The sequence below is a fragment of the Triticum urartu genome, chromosome 2, assembly GCF_003073215.2.
Source record: "Triticum urartu cultivar G1812 chromosome 2, Tu2.1, whole genome shotgun sequence".
Taxonomy (NCBI): domain Eukaryota; kingdom Viridiplantae; phylum Streptophyta; class Magnoliopsida; order Poales; family Poaceae; genus Triticum; species Triticum urartu.
In genome coordinates, this window is record NC_053023.1 from 231,296,399 (window position 1) to 231,318,482 (window position 22,084).

General features: G+C 48.2%; 1 protein-coding gene across 2 annotated transcripts; it reads left to right on the top strand.

The window, feature by feature from the left end:
- The first annotated feature begins 480 nt into the window (after positions 1-480).
- Positions 481-21,149, top strand: LOC125536904 (asparagine--tRNA ligase, chloroplastic/mitochondrial). 2 transcript variants are annotated; one of them, XM_048700196.1, is made up of 16 exons: positions 481-818; positions 4,488-4,556; positions 5,065-5,169; positions 8,007-8,114; positions 8,632-8,769; positions 16,526-16,642; positions 18,251-18,325; positions 18,884-18,961; positions 19,062-19,130; positions 19,225-19,299; positions 19,426-19,509; positions 19,614-19,700; positions 20,166-20,261; positions 20,343-20,417; positions 20,555-20,681; positions 20,857-21,149. In XM_048700196.1, the coding sequence occupies exons 1-16, from the start codon at positions 510-512 to the stop codon at positions 20,970-20,972; spliced, it is 1,728 nt and encodes a 575-aa protein (XP_048556153.1). In that variant the 5' UTR covers positions 481-509; the 3' UTR covers positions 20,973-21,149. The 2 variants fall into 2 exon arrangements, with proteins under 2 accessions (XP_048556153.1, XP_048556154.1); XM_048700197.1 differs by lacking the exon at positions 16,526-16,642.
- The last annotated feature ends 935 nt before the right edge of the window (positions 21,150-22,084 follow it).

Consider the following 22,084-nt stretch of genomic DNA (forward strand, 5'->3'; position numbering starts at 1 on the left):
TAGTGAAAATAACATAAATAGTAATATCACATATATCTAGATAAAATATATGATGTGGCAAGCAATAAATAAGAAAAGTAACGAAAGTGGTAACATAGCTAGTTACTAGTGGTATGAGTAACATCACACATATAAGGTAAGATGAGTCTATAGTCTAATAAATAAAATATTGCATGTTACCACACATATATTACTTCACCTTGTAGAGGTAGTAACAGAGACTATTAACATATGCATCGATTAGCACTGCCGACAAAGGCAGCCAGAGAGAACCACTGAGGAATGCGCAAACCAGGAAGGAAAGCGTAGTATTGTTACGAAGGCGGGTTCCGTGGAATGGAATCACAAAACGGACGGCTCAAAAACCAGCAGATAGGCCGCGCGATAGCGTAAACCCCCCCCCCCCCCCCCCCCCCCCCCCCCCCCCCCCCCCCCCCCCCCCCCCCCCCCCCCCCCCCCCCCCCCCCCCCCCAACCCCCCCCCCCCCACCCCCAGCTGCTACCTTCGCCATGGCGGCCGCCGCCGCCGCCTGCCGCCTTCTCCGGCTGGCACCGCGCCGTCTCCGGAAACCAAGGCATTCCCTCTTTCCTACGCCACTCGCTCTCTCCTCGGCCTGGCGCCGCTACTGCGCCGCCGCGCCCCCCGTCGCGGCCGCGGCGACGCCGACGGGGGACGCCGTGGGGGAGTTCCGCCGGAGGATCAGGGTGGCGGAAGTGAAGGGCGGGGAGGACCAAGGCGCCGCCTGGGTCGGGAAGGAGCTTACCGTGCGCGGGTGGGTGCGCACCTGCCGCGCCCAGAGGACCGTCACATTCGTCGAGGTATTCTGGCTGGGCGACACTCTTGCTGCTCCTATTGTTGCCAATTTCCATGGTCCATTTTTCTATAGTTTCCAATTGCCATGGACTGCCTTAACTCGCCAGGCGTATAGTTAGCAAATTTGTTTCTGCGCAAATGTTGATGCTATTACCGAAAAAGGCTTTCGCCCCGCTTTATATATAAAGCAATGACCATCAGACAACCGGACCAAGCGATACGAACGCACGCCAACACCACACTCCTCGCACACACCCAAGGCAAGATACAAAGGTGCCGAGCACCACAACACCACCCCAATGACCCCAAACACACTACAGATACACAAGATGAACCGCTTGGAGTCGACGGAGACCAACACCAGGAGCTAGCCACCGTGGAGAGGTGAGCCGGACACGAACGAAACATGGGTTCCAAGACGGTGCCTCCAAGAAGGGGACGGCACCGGAGTGTCGCCACCATCCGATCATGAAGATCAAGTTTTCACCTGGAGTCCGAGAGAAGTGGGAGCACCGCGACGGAGCCTTCAAGAAGGGGAACAGCATCCACGATGCCGCCACCGACAGCCGGTAAAACCAAACAAGTTATGTACCCCGACGCTCACACCCTTCCGGCATACCCATGCTACGCCGAACACCAACATCCATAGTTGAGGAAAGGTCTATCTAGTTTATATGTCCTTAACTTTGGAGGATAGCTTGGTTTCACCTGTTGTCATGGTATGCCTGTATTTCCAGGAAAAATGGACCCTGAGCTTAGAAATATATATTTTCAGAGACTGGGTGACAATGGTTTCTCCAAATAAGATTAGGGACCCTTATATGGCCACTAGAAAGTAAGAGTAACTCTAGCAGACTCCCTACAATTTGGGTCTTTAAAACCTTCTTGCTGCTCCCTTTATAAATTTTGGAAGACTCTGGAGGTTCTGTGCAAAGAGTCTGTAAAACCAAGACTTTATAAATTTGAGCCCGCATGTGGGTGGGAGGGGAAAAATAATCCCCTTCTTCGACCTCTCCAGGCCCCTTCTCCCCACTCCAACGGCAGCGGTCGAATATGCGGCTACAGGCAGGAGGTAATTCAGGTGAAATTTCCTTGCTGCCAACCGCAGGAAGATATAAAGTATACTCTAAAAACTCCTCCCCAGTCTCTAAATATAAAGGCTGGTGGGCTGTTTTAGAGTGCCTTTAAAAAAATTAAGGATAGAGTGAGGTATAGGGAATCTACTAGAGTGGAAAATTGCCCTCTCTTCTTTATAATAGCCATTATTTTAAAGATCGGGGGAATTTAGGGAATCTGCTAGAGTTGCTCTAACAGTGTATTCTCTTTCCACCACATATTGGATAGCTAGCTTGAGTCCCGACTGCTACTTATACGGTTTCTTAGGTGAGTTAGGAGTTTAGAAAATCTTTCCTTGTCCAGCCTTGTGTTAGTCACGAAAGAGACCCTCATTCTCATGCATATTGTCTTTTCACCACACATTTGATAACTAGCCTGACTGCAACTTATTGGGTTTCTTAGGAGAGTTTGGAGTTTGGAAAATCTTTGTAAGGCTAGCCTTGTGCTATGACGAGAGATATCTTCGTCCTCACGCAAATTCTCTTCCCACTCTATTTGATAACTAGCTTGGCTGGCATTTATAGGGTTTCTTAGGTGAGTTAGGAGTTTTGATTTTTTTGTTGTTGACAGTCTTGTGTTAGTCATGAGAGAGGCCCTCATCCTCATGAACTAGTAGAATGATTATATTGGTCTTTGTATACATGATATAACGAATCCAAAGTTCCTCTTACCGTATCACATAAATACATTAGTATGGAGGCTGGACATTTCTTTGGCAAGAGCCCCCTCTTGCACCGTAGGTGAATCTTTGTGGGATTCACATGGTTAACCTTTTGAAACCAAATACATGGAGAAGAGATCAGCTGAAGTAGACAAAGAGGAGACTCTACTCCCCTCCTCCCCTCGCGTCGCTCCCACGAGCGACCGAGCGGGAACCCTAGCCGCCAGCGCAGAGCTCCCCTGCCTACCTCTCCTCCCCTCGCCACCGCCGGGTCGCGTCCCTGGGCAAACTTCGGTTGGTGCTGGTGGCGGCGGGGCTCTATCTCTCCTTCGCGCGTGGCGTGGGGGCTTGGCGCGAGCTGACGAACCAGGGCGGCAGTGCGACGTTGGACAAGGGCGTTGCGGCGCACGGGCGGACTAGGCGGCGTTTCCAGGTGCCGGTCGCGTGCGTGGAGGGCTGGTCGCAGCGGCGGGCGCACTTGGGTCGGCGGCGGCCGATCCAGATCTGGGGCCGGGCCCTGGCGGCGCGGGCCGAGGGTGGTGCGAGCTGCGGGCGTCCGCCACTGCCATGGCTGCGGCTGGTGGGGGTGGAAGTAGTGGCGGATGGACGTGGTGGGGGTGCAAGCTCAGGGTCGGGGACGGCGGCAGCGGCCCGACCAGATATGACCTCGCGGCGGCGCAGGCTGCGGTCGGCTGCCTCGACTGGGCCCGTTTTGGCTGGTTGCGGTGGCGGCGCAGTGGCGGAGGCTCGACCCTCTCCTCCTGCTTCATGGGGTGCTCGGATCTGCGGTTAGCGGCGCGTCCGGCGGGTGTTGTACATTGGCTCGACGCGCTCATCTTTGGCTGGCCACGGGGCCAGGGGCACTTCGGGGAGATGGCAGGGGTGCCTATACGGGTCTTGCTGTCGCCAGGGGTGGTGACGGCAGCCCGGGCCCGGTTCGAGAAATGGTGAGGTGGATGCGGCTTGGCTGGCAGCCGCCGGTGGCCTTCCCCTCGCCCGCTCCGGCCGGCTGGGCCTCGTTCTTGCCCAAAGGTGGCGCTTTGCTGGCAGCAGGGTTGGTGAACCATGGTGTAGGTGGTGGGATGGTCTCGGATGCAGGTGGTGTAGGTGGTGGGATGGTGGGATGGCAACACGGGCTCGTGGGCGGAGCCCGTGGCTCAGGTGCTGCCCGGTGGCCATGGCCATGTTGGCGGCGTGGTGGCCGGAGTGTGACGTTCAGTGGCGGTGGTGCGGCGTTTGTCCCATCTGCCAGTGGCGGCGAACTATGGCAGGGGTGAAAACCTGTTTTGTCTTCAGGCAGTCCGGCAGTGGCAATTGTCGTCCCCTTCTTGAAGACGTCGTCGCGGCTCTCGTCGCCCACCGTGTAGCTCTGGGGGAAACCTTGATCCTTGGATCGGGTGGCGGCGGCACTATGGTGTCGTGACCTACCTGAAGGCGCCGCCTTGGAGCTCACGGTTTGTCATATGCGGCTTCGTCTCCTCACGGTGGCGTGTTCACGATGGAGGACCTTGGTAGCTTGTAGTCTTAGGGGGTGGTGTTGCTGCGCTCAGCTCCTATGTATCCGGCCTTGGGTGTGTGCATGTGTTGGGGTGGCGTGTGTTTGTATCGGGTTGTCGATGATCGTTGCTTTATATATAAAGCGGGGCGAAAGCCTTTTTCGGTAAACATTGACTACTAATATATTTAGAACTATATAGTTCAACTATGTAAAATAATGTAGCTGGACTTGCAAAGTACTTTGAGAATATTTATTTTTATTCATTTGCTAGCATGATTATAAACTTGGCCAATGTGTTGCATTAGTGACTGAAAAATTAATGCAACTTATTTTTGTCAACGATGGAGTATTACTATTTTTCTTCAAGGGTCTAATAAATCCTGAAACTATATTACTCAGGTTAATGATGGATCTTGCTTGTCCAATATGCAATGTGTGTTAACTCCTGAAACAGAAGGCTATGACCAGGTACACACTTGTCTACTTGCTCGATCTAGAAGATAGAACGTGTTCTATTACTAAACTGTAACTGTTTGGAGGTGCATAGTGTAAATGCTGTTTACGCTATGCATCTTCCATTATTCTTATTGCCAGGAAAAATATGTTGATCAATGCAATGGTTACATTGTGAAAACAGCTGGGCTTACTCTGATATTTGCTCTATGCCACCAACAAATCTTAATCAGATTGGCAATACTTCTGTTATATATTTTAATATCCACTTGGACAAGGACACAGTAACTTAAAGAATAAAGAGTTACTGACATGCCTCCAGCATGCACGTCAACTCTGGGCTTGTTGTGCATAGTAAACTTTATTTGAATGGGATAAAGTAGTGAAGAACTACCCATAATTTTGGATGTTGTGATCTGTCAATTTTGTCTATGCTTCTTATTATACATAGAAGTAGTTGCTGTTAATGCGTAAATGATTGTAATACATTTCACTGGTTAATCTTTTCGTTGATGGATGTCAGATAGACTCTATCAATACAGGGGCCTCAGTGTTAGTGGATGGAGTTGTAGCAAGCAGCCAAGGCGGTAAGCAGAAAGTGGAGCTAAAGGTTTCAAAGATCATTGTGGTAAGTGTTTCATTCTGCTTATTTTTCTTTACTTTTCCTTTTTGCAGTGCATGCCTCCAAAATTTTGGCCTAAGTTCTGCATTTCTGCTTGAACGTCAATACTTCCTATTTTGCACGGGAAATAGTTGCTAAGTACTACCTCTGTTCTGGTTTATTAATCCCCATCGTATTTTGGGCCAAAGTTTGATCACATATTTGATTAGCAAAACATTAATGCATGTCATAAAAAAATATTGTTGGATTCGTATTTGAATGTAGTTTCCATTGATATTATTTTTGCTACGCATAACTTATATTTTATTAGTTAAAGTTATGGTCAAAATATGACCCAAAATACGAGGGGGACTAGTAAGTTACGATGTCTCTTTCGAATGGTAATGTCGCTAATAAGGATTGTTACAGCCAAGTTGTTACGTGCACAAATATAGGATTAGGTAATATTCTAGTAATAAATATGTATTATTTAAAATTGGGAGGAGAGTTATTTAGATAGGAAATAGAGAGGATTAGAATTAGAGATCAAAACTGTATCCTTTGATTGTTACTTAGGTTTCTAGTTGTATGAGGGACATCTGGCAGACTCTACTAGTCTGTCGCTGAACTACTCGTGGGATTTAACAAGAAATAGCCTAAACAGAGGATGATCATGAAAGATTTCCGTCAACTTTAAATAAACGTTTCATGTCAGCCAGAACATGGCGGCTAGGGTTTATACCTGGATACAGGAAGGTGAGCTCTACCTGCCCAGATCCGCGGCTTAAATAGCCTAACAAGCGGTAAAAGAAGAGAAATGCACTGAAAAGTAAAAGTGGAGCTACAGTGCTCCTTGACGGATTTTAAACAGGGACGGGTGAAGCCTTGTGAGCCGTTGGATGCTTGATGAAGGGTGAAGGAGCATAGTAACTCGTCGAACTGGTACGCTGTCATTGGATGCTAATTGGACGGCATAGGTGAGTCGAAGATGGCGTGCTCCAGCAGGTGTCCAGAATGTTCAGTTAGAAACAGTAAAACTGTCGAATTTTCAGTCAAGACCACAGGGGCCTGGCAATTCCGCCTTCTCGAGCTCAGACTTGTCCACTAGGCTGAAATCCTGGAAAGGCCTTATGAATGAAAGTTGAGTCTTCCCATGTAGCTTGTTCTTGAGGCAAGTTCTTCCACTTAATCAACCATTGCAGCACTGGTATGCTGATTTCTCCCTGCACCCTTGGTATGCTCTTTCTCTCCAGCAAAGCTTCAGGCTCAATGAGAATTGTGCCATCTGGGTTGAGCAGGGGCAGTTATGGGTTTGGTACGACTGCCGCACCAAGGTGCTTCTTTAATTGGTTCACATGGAAGGTGTCATGTAATTTGCAATTATCTGGAAGGAGTAACCTATAGGAGACAACACCCACTTTTGTCAGTACTCTAAATGGCCCATAGTACTTGGGAGTGTAACTTCAAGTGTTTGTGAATGCTGGGAGATGTGTGACTGTAAGGTTGGAGTTTTATAGACCATGTCTCTCACTGGCAGCACTCGTTCCACTCTTTTCTTGTCTGCGAAGTATTTCATTCTTTCATTAGCTTTCAGAAGATTTTGCTTGTTGGCAATTTCTTCCCGAGTGAGAGTAAAATTTGGTGTTTGCTCAGGAGGATATAAGGCTGCTTCAGCAATCATGTTTGGAGGTCTACCATACACAGCTCGGAATGGTGTCATTTTGAGGGATGTGTGGTAGCTTGTGTTGTACCACCACTCAGCAAGAGATAGCCAATTGTTCCACTTAGTTGGTTGTGCAAAGGCCATACACCTTAAGTAATTTTCCAAGCGTTGGTTTACTCTTTCTGTTTGGCCATCAGTTTGTGGATGGTATGATGTATTGAAGTGGAGTTTGACATCCATTGCTTTAAACATTTTCTGCCACAGAGCACTAGTAAAAATCCTGTCTCTGTCTGTCACAATCACACAAGGAAGCCCATGTAATTTAAAGATGTTGTCAATGAAAGCTCTTGCCACAGATAGGGGAGTAATTGGGCGAGTTATTGCTACAGATAGGAAATGATTTACCCAGGTTTGGGCCCTCCGGGAGGAGTTAAGACATTACTCCTTCCATTGATGGTTGTATTGCTCGAGTACTCAACGACAATCGGGAGGATCGCCGAGAGATCATTTTCCTGGGTTAAAAGCTCTCAACCTTGGCGATCGACAAGAAGAGGATGGTGGTAGCTGTGAACCCTAGCTGTAGGATGATCTGGAATGTGTTGGATTACCCGAGAAGGACCCCAGCTTGCCTTATATACCTGGCTGAGCTAGGGTTACATGGCGGGGGTCGGATGGCCGGTGGGCGCGCGCCACTTGGTCCCGCCAGACTATGCCGTGCGCCGGTGACTTCCTGCTTCGGTGTCTCCCAAGTTGATGCGGCCCGGGTTGATGCTTGGGCCCAAATGGCTGACTTGGCACCTTGATAGAAGGCATGGCCGCGGTACCTGGCTGGCGTCCCTGCTGGCATGCCCGTGTGGCATCCCCTCGTCACTAGCTATTAGTATATTATCTCCCTCCTTTGTCCTCACTAACCAATGTTCTACTACCCAATCTACTAGGCCGCACTGTCTGCCCATCTTTAGTGGTGGTTACCCAGTTTGTTTCATAAGTGAAGCCTCCTATGATGAGTAATTTTTTTGATGAATTTTAAGTTGTAAAGACTTTGTCCTCTTCGCTATGTTTAGGAAACTCTGATGAACTGATAATGTTGATTGTTCATCCGCAGTTGCCTTGTTGTTTTGTCAGGTTGTAGACAAAAATCACAGATAAACTTCTATTTTTCTTTTGTATTCTGATATATTTTTACCTTTTCATCTTGTAGATTGGGGAGAGTGATCCCACATCTTTTCCTATACAGAAGAAACGAGCATCAAGAGAATTTCTGAGGACTGTGGCACATCTCCGTCCTCGGACAAACACTTTTGGTGCAGTATGGTCTTACTCATTGCTCGCTCTTCCATTTTTCTGGTTCTTTTCCTTATTCTTGAGGAATTACCAAATTTGATAATGTTTTGACTTTTGTGTTCAGTTTAGAGATGCACAAGCCATGAGTCGTAGATATTATTTATGCCCTTTTGTTCCATTACTTGACCACAGACTTGCCTGCTGTTTCTATTAAATCAGCTTATAAGCTAGTATGCAAGTTATAGCATGGTTAGTTATGCAAAGAATTCAGAATAGGCGACTATATGTAGTCCTGCTGAGCAGTTTAACAAATTTAGCAATGCAAACCATTTGTAGGACTGCAACAGATACGACAAGGCAATGTGTGTGATTCTCTTGTTTTTATTGATAGTTTTATGTGTTAACACAAAATGAATTCTGGTTTGGAGCATGTCTTTCTTACGATGCAGTTACAGATAGAAGATGCTAGCTAGGGCTTCTATGCTTCTTCCCTATATAAATTTCTAAGGTGGATTTCTTACCGACGTTTGGTGCTCATTTAGGTGGCAAGAGTAAGAAATGCTCTGGCATATGCAACTCATAAATTTTTTCAAGACAGTGGATTTATTTGGGTATCAAGCCCTATTATTACTGCCTCAGATTGTGAAGGAGCGGGGGAGCAGTTCTATGTCACTACTTTGGTTAGTATTTCTTCAATAAGCTTCTATAGATAGATTAGGTGTGTTTTAAAACTTCTTGTGTGGAATGTTGCTCACCAAGTGTTTCTGAGTGCTGATTTGTTGTGTTCATATCTAGTATCTAGTGTCTAATATACCTAAGAAGTTCATCCCCGATCCCCACTATCTTATTTTTCTTAAAACATGCAGCCTATCCACCTTATCACACATGCCCCACACATGCCACCTCCCATTTAAATGCACATGCAAGTCATCCACATCATCAAGTGCATGCAACCAATCAATGTTTCACTTTCCAATTTCCACCACACGCACGCCCTCCACATCATCAAGCGTCATGCAACCATTCAACTTTCCACTTTCCACCACATGCAAGCCCTCGACATCATCAAGCACATGAAAACCCTCCACATCATTATTTTTTATTTTTATGTTTCAACAATAAATAATTGAACCTGAATGTCACAAGACAATATAACATGCATCCATCCTCCATTTACTTCTAAGTTGAATGTGGTGCAGTACTATTCTCATATATTATAATTTTATTTTTGATAAGGTCATTGCTAAAAAATTCCGCAGCAACGTGCATGGGGTTATCTAGTTGTAATAATATTTACCGCCAAACTGAATGAGTTTTTTTAGTATTAAGCGCAAGCAATAAACTATTTAGGTTTGTTAGTTGGCTTATCCTCATGTACAGAATATACATGTTGTTTTCGTTATTTTCGTACCTTTGTAGCTGATTAGAAAAACTTCACATTGTGTTAGCAGTGATGGAAGTAGATGATCTTTGCAACTGGAATTAGCGCCCAAATGATAACGTCTGTTGCACCAGAGGGGATTATCCCCGTGCTAACGTTTGGTGTTTTCTGAACAAGTCTTATTGCTTGACTAAAAAAAGGCTGTGACTTATTCCGTATGCAACTAGGATAAGACTAGGACCAGCTAACTGAGTACCACTAGGGAACACCCTAACCAATATGGAGGACTTTGCTGATTCTGACTTTGACTAGGGCTATTACTATGACTTGGAAGCTTGTTCCACTGCTTCTGGTGCTAACTCTCGCTGAGGTTGACACTGGTAGATCTTTCCCAAGAGCATTCACAATAGAAGTGCAAGATAATCACTGAATGAGTGTCATGTGGGGCCAGCCCTATAGGCGCAAGGGACCTGCACGGGCCGGCCCTGCACCTGCCTAAAAATATGTCCTAGTTTAATTATAGTTTTTTTTAGATTAGGAGTATTGGTATTAGTTGGAAAGGTTTAGCCCCGTAGAAGGTTACCCTGCCAACACCCAATTGTAATAGGAGTCTATAATCTGGTCTTGTAATTAGGCTATATATAACCAGCCCTTGGATAAACGCAAGCAGAAAATAACCTACAACCTCACCTCCTTGCTCCTGCGTCACGGCGCCCCTCCTCAACCCTCTTCTCCAACCATAGGCCGGCGAGGGCCTCGCCCTCGCCCTCGTCCTCCTACAACCCACGACTACAACCTGCGCAGCAATCAGCCAGGCCGTGACAACTTGGTATCAGCTTCCTCGTCGATCCCAGCGGCCATGTCTCCGCCACCGCCGCCGGTGCCCCTGCCGCAAACCCTAGCAGACCTCGCGACCAAACAGCATGAGGATCATGAGGCCGTGGTCGCCACTTTGAACAGCCTCTCGGAGAACCACACCGCTCGGACAGAGCGCACCGAGGACCGCGCCACCCTCCAGTCCATCGCCGAGACGCTCAAAACCCTCCAGGGCCAGCTGGCGGACACTTCACAGCAGCAGCGTGCGCAGAACCTGGCCCTCCTTCGGCTGGAAGACAAGGGCACGCCTCAATTGGGTGGTATCGGGCTCCTGCGGCCCCTAGATGCGCCGTCCCACACCGGGGTCCCGGCCGATCTGGCGGATCGGGCTCAGCGCCTCTACAAGATTGATTTTCCCCTCTTTGACGGGGCCAGCGCTTCGCGGCCATGGCTGACACGCTGCAATCTCTTCTTCCTCGGGCAGCGAACGCCGGAGTCGGATAAGACGTGGCTCGCCACATACCATCTCACCGATGTCGCCGCATTATGGTATGGCCACCTCGAGACTAAGCTGGGCCATCAGCCGTCCTAGACCGAGTTTCAAAAACTGATCGCCAACCACTTTGGACCGCCGACCCGCGCCAACCCCATTGGCGATAAGGTGACCTGTCGGGGACTCCTTCAGCAGGCTGCGAGACAAGGAGCGTTTCGTTGTTGATCTGCATGCCATTCCATTGGGCGGGTTTGACATCGTCCTGGGTACACGATTCCTCAAAACTCTTGGGCCAATTCTCTGGGATTCACTACGCGTGTGGATGTCGTTTTGGCACTCGGATCACCGTGTGGAGTGGTCGGGCCTCGGCTCCCTTGGATGGCATGCCCACCTACATGCGTGGGAAGGCAAGGACCTTCTGGACAGCCTGCTGGCCACTTTCACCGATGTTTTCGCCGACCCACAGGGCCTGCCGCCGCAGCGCGCACATGACCATCATATTCATCTTATTACCGGGACACCGCCGGTTGCTGTCCGTCCCTACCGCTACCCAACGATTCAAAAAGATGAACTGGAGCGCCAATGTTCAGAGATGTTGGCTCGCGGTCTGATCCGTCCTAGTTTTTCTGCATTTTCATCCCCCGTTCTACTCGCCAGAAAGGCCGACGGGACTTGGCGTTTATGTATCGACTACCATGGTCTCAACCTTGTCACCATCAAGGACAAGTTTCCAATTCCTGTTGTCGATGAACTTCTGGATGAACTCAAGGGCGCCCGCTTTTTCACCAAATTGGATCTCCGGTCGGGTTACCACCATGTTCGGATGGCCCTTGAGGATATCCACAAGACGGCATTCCGCACACATGAGGGCCTCTTTGAGTTTGTGGTGATGGCCTTTGGTTTGACAAATGCCCCAGCGACGTTCCAAGCACTCATGAATGACGTCCTCCGTTCCTACCTTCGTCGGTTTGTGCTTGTGTTCTTCGATGATATCTTGATCTACAACTCGTCCTGGTCGGATCACCTACGTCATGTCAAGCTCGTTTTGGAGGCTATGCGCACACATCAACTGTTTCTCAAGCGCTCCAAGTGTTCCTTTAGGGAGGAAACCATGGCTTATCTGGGACACGTCATCTCCGTTGCAGGAGTTGCCATGGACAGCGACAAGGTTCTAGCCGTGGTAGACTGGCCGGTTCCACGCACTGTCCGCGCTGTGCGTGGTTTCTTAGGACTGGCAGGATACTACCGCAAGTTCATCTGGGATTTTGGCACCATTGCAGCTCTCCCCTCACGGCGCTCCTCAAGAAAGATGGATTTCTTTGGACGCCTGCAGCGACTATCGCCTTTGAAGCCCTCAAGAAAGCTCTTACCACCGCCCCTGTGCTTCAGCTGCCGGATTTTGCAGTTTCATTCATTGTGGAGTGTGATGCATCTGGATCTGGTTTTGGGGCAGTCCTGCATCAAGGTGGCGGCCCTATTGCCTATTTCAGCAAAACCATTGCTCTGCATCATGCTTCTCTTGCCGCTTATGAGCGGGAGCTCATTGGTCTGGTGCACGCCGTGCGCCACTGGCGGTCCTATCTTTGGGGACGTGCATTTGTCGTCAAAACTGACCACTACAGCCTGAAGTTTTTGCTGGACCAACGCCTCGCTACCATTCCACAGCATCATTGGGTGGGCAAGCTGTTGGGGTTCGACTTCACGGTGGAATATAAACCGGGTTGCCAAAACATCGTCGCCAATGCTCTTTCTCGCCGTGATGCTCCTGCCGGCCAGGCACTCGCCATCTCCGGACCTTCTTTTGATCTGTTTGAAGCTCTCCGTCAGGCAGCACACACGGACCCGACGCTTGTCACTTTTCGGGAACAATTAGAATCTGGTGAGTTAGGACAGCCTTGGGCTCTCGTTGATGGTGTTGTTACCTTCCAACAACGGGCTTATGTGCCACCCGCGTCGCCGCTGCTCAGGGAGGTCCTGGCTGCAGCCCATGATGCGGGCCATGAAGGTATCCAGAAGTCACTTCATCGTCTTTGCCGAGATTTCCATCTGCCGCAAGCAAGGTGTGTCGCCCCCGATTTGACCGTACACTAATCATACACGCAAATGTGTGCGATCAAGATCAAGGACTCACGGGAAGATATCACAACACAACTCTAGACACAATTTAAAATAATACAAGCTTTATATTACAAGCGAGGGGCCTCTAGGGCTCGAATACATAAGCTCGAATACAAACAAGTCAGCGGAAGCAACATTATCTAAGTACAAACATGAGTTAAACAAGTTTGCCTTAAGAAGGCTAACACAAAAGTAGCAACAATCGAAAAGGCAAGGCCTCCTGCCTAGGACCTCCTAACTACTACTCGTAGTCCAACTCCATGTAGAATCATCCTTGGGATCCCTCTGGCTCCTGGACTCCATCATATGATCGCAATAACCGGGAAAGGGGGGAAAAGAAATAGCAAAGCAACTGTGATTACTCGTCCAAAGTACTCGCAAGCAAGGATCTACACTACATATGCATTGGTATCAATGAAATGGGTAGTATCTGTGGACTGAACTGCAGAATGCCAGAATAAGAGGGGGATAGCTAGTCCTATCGAAGACTACGCTTCTGGTAGCCTCCATCTTGAAGCAGTAGATGAGAGTAGATGGTAAGTTAACCAAGTATCATCGTATAGCATAATCCTACCCGCCGATCCTCTCCTCGTCGCCCTATGAGAGAACGATCACCGGGTTGTATCTGGCACTTGAAAGGGTGTGTTTTATTAAGTATCCGGTTCTAGTTGTCATAAGGTCGAGGTACAACTCCGGGTCGTCCTTTTATCGAGGGGCACGACTATTCGAATAGATAAACTTCCCTGCAGGGGTGCACCACATTGCCCAACACGCTTGATCCCTTTGGCCGGACACACTTTCCTGGGTCATGCCCGACCTCGGAAGATCAACACGTCGCAGCCCCACCTACGCACAACAGAGAAGTCAGCACGCCGGTCTAAATCCTATGCGCGCAGGGGTCTGGGCCCATCGCCCATTGCACACCTGCACGTTGCGTACGTGGCCGGAAGCAGACCTAGCCCCCTTAATACAAGCGCAGGCTTACGGTCCAATCCGGCGCGCGCCGCTTAGTTGCTGACGTCAAGAAGGCTTCGGCTGATACCACGACGTCGAGTGCCCATAACTGTTCCCGCGTAGTTGGTTAGTGCGTATAGGCCAGTGGCCAGACTCAGATCAAATACCAAGATCTTGTTAAGCGTGTTATTTTGAAGTAACCGCGAACGCCGACCAGGGCCAGGCCCACCTCTCACCCAGGTGGTCTCAACCCGCCCTGTCGCTCCGCCACAAAGAAACAATCGGGGGCCGTCGGGAACCCAGGCCCATCACTACCGGGATGGAACCACCTGTCCCTTCAGCCCCCACATTGGAATCACTTGCGGGTACTCTACGAGCCGACCCGACTTTAGTCATCACATGTATCATATATTATGTATATAAGTATATACCCGTGATCACCTCCCGAGTGATCACGGCCCGGTAGTATAGCATGGCAGACGGACAAGAATGTAGGGCCACTGATGGAAAACTAGCATCCTATACTAAGCATTTAGGATTGCAGGTAAAGGTAACAACAGTAGTAGCAAAGACAGGCTATGCATCAGAATAGGATTAACGGAAAGCAGTAACATGCTACACTACTCTAATGCAAGCAGTAGAGAGAAGGAATAGGCGATATCGGGTTGATCAAGGGGGGGGGGGCGCTTGCCTGGTTGCTCTGGCAAGGAGGGGTCGTCAACAACGTAGTCGATCGGGGCACTAGCAGCGGTGTCAGTCTCGTAGTCTATCGAGGAGAAGAGGGGGAAGAAACAATGAATACAATGCAAACAGATGCATATCGATGCATGACAAGACAAGTATGCCCTAACGCAGTAGGAGGAGATACCGGTGAAGGGGGGAAGCATCCGGGAAAGTATCCCCGGTGTTTCGCGTTTTCGGACAGATGAACCGAAGGGGGAAAGTTGCGTGTTCGCTATGCTAGGGATGTGTGGCGGACGAATGGGCTACGTATCCAGATTCGTCTCGTTGTTCTGAGCAACTTTCATGTACAAAGTTTTTCCATCCGAATTTAAAAAAGGATTTAATCATTTTCTAGAATTAACGGCATATATGATGTCATCATGATGTCAGTGGTCAACTCTGACCGTTGACTGGTCAAACTGACACGTGGGTCCCACTGGTCATTGACTGTTTATCTAATCAGACAATTAAGGTTAGTTAACAGGGTTAATTAGATTAATTAATCACAATTAATTTAGTTAATTAAATTTTATTTTTAACTATTTTTTCCTTTTCTTTTTCCTTTTAATAAAAGGGGCGTGGGGCCCATATGTCATAGGCCTAGAGGGCCATATCGGGCGAGGGCGACGGGTTACGGGCGCGACCCGATCGGGCGCCCAGGGGCACGCGGGCGCGGGCGCTGGCGGCCAGGAGCCAACGCACGCTCGCGAGGGGTGGTCGGGCGGCGCACGAGCGCCAGTGGTGAGCGGGACGGTAGGGCCGTTGGCCATGACGAGCTAGTCAGGGAGCGGGGTCCTCGAGCGGCGCAGCGAGGCAGTGGCTGAAGTGGGAGCTAGACGGGCGCCGCGGACAGGGGTGGAGGGCGCGACGGGCTCGGCTCGCCGCTCGACTCGCACGGCGAGCGGTAGCGGCAACTGCAGCAGAGGGCGGTGGTGTTGGCGGACATGCATGGCGCTGTCAGGCCGGCGAGCGGGCGAGCCCGTGTGGCGTGGCCGCAATCACGGCGCGGGGCGGACGGCGAAGACGGGGCTGGGCAAGGCCTGGACGCGGTGCGCGCGGCCGGAGTGCGTGCGGGACGGTGGTGGCCGCGAGCGGGCGCGGGAGCGCGTGCGCGACAGAGAGGGGAAGGCGGGGAGGTGTTCCTCACCCCTGATGTAGAGGTGCGAGCGGCGTGGCTCGAGGAGGCTGGCGGGGTAGGGGCGACGGGACGGAGGAGCACGGTGTTGGAGCGGCGGGGCAGCACCGGGCGGCATCAGGCTCGGCGAGGCGGCGCCGGGCGTCAGCGATGACGCGGGGCCTGGGGCGACGCGTCCAGATCGGGGAGGGGGGGCGCCAAGGAGAGTGGAGGGATCGGGGAAGGATGTGGGGTGGGTTGTGGGGTAGTTAGGGTTTGGGTGGGGGTTTAGGCCAGTGGGTAGCGGGTGGGCCGGCTGGAGTAGCCAGTTGGGCCACGACCCTGTGTGTGTGTGTGTGGGGGGGGGGGGTTCTGTTAACCTTTTATTTTTATTTTGTTTCTCTTTTTTTAGTTTTTAATAGTTCTGTAAATATATTGTTAGTACCTAAATTAGTTTTATTAAATACACCACTGCCACAAAAAGTTTAACCCCAAATAAAATAGTTTAACATTTTATTAACTACCAAAGTTATTTAAATAATTGCTTATGCTGCAGTTTATTTATTTTTAGAGTATTTAAACATTTTATAAAAATGGGGTTTCTCCACCATTACTACTTATGATTTATCTGGCACAACCCGAACATTTTAGTTATTAAACTTGAAAACTTTTATTGTTTGCTTGATTTTGAATTTGAATTTGAATCAGTTTCGAACTAACACGTGATTAGCAACAGTAATCGAAGTGACGTGGCATCATTAGCAGGGGGTTGCTGTAGCTTAATTATCCGGGCATCACACAAGGGCAGAACTTCAGCAGTATATTCGTGCTTGTCAGGTTTGTCAACGCAACAAGACGGAGCAGCTTCATCCAGCCGGCATATTGCAGCCCTTGACAGTGCCATCTCGTGTTTGGGAAGACATCTCCATGGATTTCATTGAGGCACTTCCGAAGGTGGGCGGCAAAAGTGTGATACTGACCGTCGTGGACCGTTTCTCCAAGTATGCGCATTTCATCCCCTTGGCGCATCCGTACACTGCGGAGTCCGTTGCTAAGGCCTTCTTCTCCAATATTGTCCGACTCCACGGGTTTCCCACATCCATCGTTTCGGACAGGGATGTGGTTTTCACTTTGGGCTTTTGGAAGGCTCTGTTTGCCGCCGCGGGGACGCGCTTGCACATGAGTTCGGTCAATCGCGTCATCACCATGTACCTTTGTTGCATAAGTTGGGATCGCCCCCGGCAGTGGCTCCAATGGTTGCCTTGGGCGGAGTACTGCTACAACACTTCGTACCACTCGGCGTTGAAGGACACTCCTTTCCAGGTGGTTTATGGACGGGATCCCCCATCATTGCGGGACTATACGCCGGGCGAGATTCGCAATCAGGCGGTGGGACGGCAGATCGTCGACCGCGATCAGTTCTTACTCGACATCCGTGAGTGTCTCCTTCAGGCAGCACAACAGTACAAGCATTACTATGATGATAAGCATCGGGCCCTTTCTTTTGATGTTGGAGAGTGGGTTTGGCTCCGTCTTCCGCACCGCACCGGCCGACGGCATTCCTTGGAGTAGGCGCCAAAGGGATATTGGCTCCCAAATATTATGGGCCTTTTGAAAGTCCTCGCTAAAATCGATATGGTTGCTTACCGTTTGGAGCTGCCCCCACGCGCCCGCATTCACAATGTCTTCCATGTCGGGTCCTGAAGAAGTACCATGGTCCACCGCCGGAAGTTCCACCGATGCTTCCATCTCTGTTTCAGGGTCGAGTACATCCAACCCCTGTCCAAGCATTGCGTGCTCGTATTGCTCGCGGTGTCCAGCAGGTGCTCATTCACTGGGAGGGCCAGCCGGCGTCTGCTGCTTCATGGGAGGATGTTACAACCTTCCGCGAACGTTATCCAAGCTTCCAGCTCGAGGACGAGCTGTTTCAGAATGGAGGGGGAGATGTCATGTGGGGCCAGCCCTATAGGCGCAAGGGACCTGCACGGGCTGGCCCTGCACCTGCCTAAAAATATGTCCTAGTTTAATTATAGTTTTTTTTAGATTAGGAGTCTTGGTATTAGTTGGAAAGGTTTAGTCCCGTAGAAGGTTACCCTACCAACACCCAATTGTAATAGGAGTCTATAATCTGGTCTTGTAATTAGGCTATATATAGCCAGCCCTTGGATCAATAAACGCAAGCAGAAAATAACCTACAACCTCACCTCCTTGCTCCTGCGCCACGGCGCCCCTCCTCAACCCCCTTCTCCAACCATAGGCCGGCGAGGGCCTCGCCCTCGTCCTCCTACAACCTGCGCGGCAATCAGCCAGGTCGTGACAGAGTGCACTACTAGATCGGTGGGTATTTGTCATTTGTTCATTTTCGAACGAAACCCAAGTTCTCAGTTATGATGATGTCAGGTTATTGCACTATTGTCGGTCTACACATATTTTGTTATCCATATCTGAAAAGATGGTTTTCCATTGAATGATGAGACGCTCTATACTTTGGCATTTTACTACTTGTTTTTCCTCATATAATCGTGTTTAAATTGTTTGATTTTATTTCCTTCTGCATTGCAGCTTTCAAATAGTGCTGAAGGAGGCTGCCTAGTCAACAGCATTCCTTCGAAGGATGGAAGGGTCGATTGGTCACAGGTAGTGGTCAAATGTCAAGCACCCTTTACTCCCTATAAGCAATTTTTTTTTCAAGAAAACGCATGAGAGTGTGCGTTTCTTTCATTGTAAAGAGAGAGTTGTAGTTACATTCCTCCTAGGAGGCTGTTACAAAAACTGAATTAATGGACGTCCCAAGTCTGGGGGGTAATGGCTTTGAGCCCTAGCGCGCCCGCGTTTGCCCAAAAGGCGGCCTCTTCCTTGATCTTCGCTAGGAGGGTGTTCACGGATGGGCACGCTCCGTTGAAGATGCAGTCGTTGCGGTGCTTCCATATCATCCAGGGGACGAGGAGGGTCACGGTACCTAGGCCCTTGCGCATGGGCGTTGGGGTGGAGTGTCGCGCCGATTGCCACCAGTCCAGAAGCGAAGGCTCGTTGTCTGGCGGGGTACACGCCTATAAGCAATTTTTTATCTGTATCATTCTGGTGATGTATGCTATTGCACATGCTGTTTGATTTAACTGCTGTTCATGTAATCTTAATGCTTTCAATGTTTTGTCTTTTCCTTTAACAATGGTTATTTGCATCCACATATGCTAGGATTTCTTCTGCAAACCAGCATTTCTGACGGTGTCTGGACAACTGAATGGCGAAACATATGCTTCAGCTCTATCTGATGTAACTTCTGTCTGCCTGATTTGTTTGAAACAGCTAACACTGTAGTTCTTGCCAGCTGTAACCAATCTTCTCATTTCCTTGTGGTCACCCCTTTCTACAGATTTACACATTTGGTCCCACATTTAGGGCTGAAAATTCAAACACTTCAAGGCATTTGGCTGAATTTTGGGTATTTAAACATTCTTCTACATTTGTATTTTGAGAATCTTACATTTGTGAACATTGAATTTACAGCTTTTTTTGTGTCATGTGTTCTGGGGAAGATGATTGAGCCTGAACTTGCCTTTGCTGATCTAAATGATGACATGGCGTGTGCAAGTGCATATCTCCAGTATGTAGTAGGTGCCCTTGTCTATAGCATGTTGCTTGATACTTTGTGCTTCAGATATGGATGCTCCATGTTTATTTTCAAGCAGATGTCTACACTTACATCATTTACCTAATTACTGTTCTGTTTGATGCAGGTAAAGTATATTCTTGAGAACTGCAAAGAAGATATGGTTTTTTTTGATACGTGGGTTGAGAAAGGGATCATAGATAGACTAAATGTATACATCTTATTTATAGCTTCCTTCTGTTGTTACATATATGGAAGTGGTGTGTATGTCTTTGCTTACAACTGCTGAAATATTGATATGTTTCTTGCTCCCAGAATGTAGCTGAGAAAAACTTTGTTCAGATGTCATATTCTGATGCTATCAAGCTACTTATTGGGTCCAACAAGAAATTCGAGTTCCCGGTAATTCATGACTTACATCAATAATGTTCTCATTGTTACCTACAGTACAATTTTGGAACTTAGATTCATTGATAGTCTATGGAAGTTCAAGCAAATGCTTTTGTATAATTAAAAATTGGTTGCATACTTAGCTTGTTTATTGCCAACTCATGGGATTGTAGTTGGGGTACGCTGTCTTTCTGGCTTCAGTGTTGGATGAAATCGCCATGTTAATGTTGAATGGATAAATTTTGTTTGCTTGTTATTGAGGATGATGTGTTCCATTCGTATTAGTATGTGCAAAATTATCTGTCTTTCTGCTTGTACAGACTTAAGCTCCACATACTGCAAAGTCTTGTTGTATCTTTATTTATATTTTAATGCCCTTTTCTTGAGCAAGCAAGGGTGAAAAGCAGAAATGCTAGTGATTATTATTACATATAACTGAAAAGGATCTTTCTGATTCTTCTGAAATACCTTCCACAGGTAAAGTGGGGGTTGGATCTGCAAAGTGAGCATGAAAGATATATCACAGAAGTCGCATTTGGTGGCAGTCCTGTAATAATTAGAGATTATCCAAAGGTTTGTAATGCACACTTTGCAGTATTTAACTGGTTCAGCAAGAATTTAATAATATCTTAAATTAACTGGCATCGTCTTTAGGAAATCAAAGCTTTCTATATGCGACAAAATGATGATGGGAAAACAGTTGCGGCAATGGATCTATTGGTTCCTCGGGTAAGCCCATAAGCAAAACCTGAAACATCGCATCCTAGTAAACTTGTTAGTATATGAACGAATCAAGTTCAAGAGAAGCTTTTATGAATTTGAAGGAATAACTTTGTCATCATATTTTATGTTGTGTTCAATTTCAGGTAGGTGAACTTATTGGAGGAAGCCAAAGAGAAGAACGACTTGATTACCTTGAAGGTCGGCTGGATGAATCAAATCTTAACAAAGATAGCTACTGGTGGTATTTGGATCTGCGACGATATGGATCAGGTTAAGTATCGCAACCATGCAGAAGTTGATAACATCTGACAGTGCAATTATCTTGCTTTTTGTTTGTTTGTTTGTAGCAGATGATTCCAAAATTCGTAGGTAGCTATATCCTTAGTGTAGCCTGCTTTTTGTTCTTGTGATGGGAGCTAACGAACTTGAACCTTTCCTGTTACAGTTCCTCATGCTGGTTTTGGCCTTGGATTTGAACGGCTTGTACAGTTTGCAACCGGAATAGACAACATCAGAGATGCCATTCCATTTCCCAGGGTTCCTGGTTCTGCAGAGTTTTAGCACTTGAAGAGTGCGTGTATAATCTCTAAAAGCATTCTTGCCTTGGACTGGAGAAAACCTTACGTTGATTTGTTCATTGTAAAGAGTTTACCTGACTGATTTATAATCTGCAGGAGTGTACTGTATCAGCAAATTCCCTTTGCAAATTCGTTGAATGCTGGGATTTTAGTCGATGAATTCTTTGTGTACGTTCCCATTCAGTAAACAGACAATTTTGCCTTGGGGACTGATACCAGACTCGTTATGATAGCCACTTTTAACCTGTTGTCTGGTTCTGCCATAACACTCAAAAGATTCACCTTGAAGGAAGCATTTGTTTAGACTCTAGCTTTTCAGCAAGCTATTTATCTGTTTCTGGTATGACCAACAAGGTTCAAGCTTGAAATTACTGGAGCTAGGCGCAAGGCAACTTGCATGTGCTTGGTATTCTTCATTTCATCTTACCTCTATCATACAATCTGATGCTACTGATCTAAGTATCTTGTCAGTATGAACATAGCACAGTACAGTACTTGTTTACAAAAATCAAACAAAGAGAAGTATACAATCTTTGATTTTTGCTGTATGAACCCTGCCTGTCTAGATATTAAAACAAAAGCTAGCGTGGAAGCAAGAGTGGTTTCTCTATATCGTCTGCCACGACCCTGTCTGCAGGAGGAAGAACATGGCCTTCTTTCTTCTTTGCCCACAGAACTGCATAAAGGCCGGAGAAAAGAAATAGCATCCCTAGTATGCTGCAGCAAAACAAAGCCCCCCCAAAAATATCAGCCTATTCCTTGCCATGGACAACATGAAAACCCAAGAAAATTGTCTCAGGGTTACATTTGTGTAGACTCTAGCTTTCCCAATAAGACACACACACACACACACACACGCACACACACACGCCCACACGCACCCGCGCACCCGCACCCACACGCGCACACGCGCACGCGCGCGCGCGCACACACACACAAGTAGTTTTTTCTCTCATCATGCATGCATGAACTCTTATCTCAGGCAGGGGATGCATGCATGTATGTACGAACCTTGCTGGTTGCACCACCCGTCCCAAGAAGAGGGCGGAGAAGATTGCGGAACCCATGGTCTGCGTGGGGCTAAACAGTGAGACG

Coding starts and splice junctions, on each gene's coding strand:
- LOC125536904 (XM_048700196.1), top strand. CDS start 510: ATGGCGGCCGCCGCCGCCGCCTGCCGCCTTCTCCGGCTGGCACCGCGC. Junction 8,115..8,631: donor GGACAAACACTTTTGGTGCA/GTATGGTCTTAC, acceptor GTGCTCATTTAG/GTGGCAAGAGTAAGAAATGC. Junction 20,418..20,554: donor TGGATCTATTGGTTCCTCGG/GTAAGCCCATAA, acceptor GTTCAATTTCAG/GTAGGTGAACTTATTGGAGG.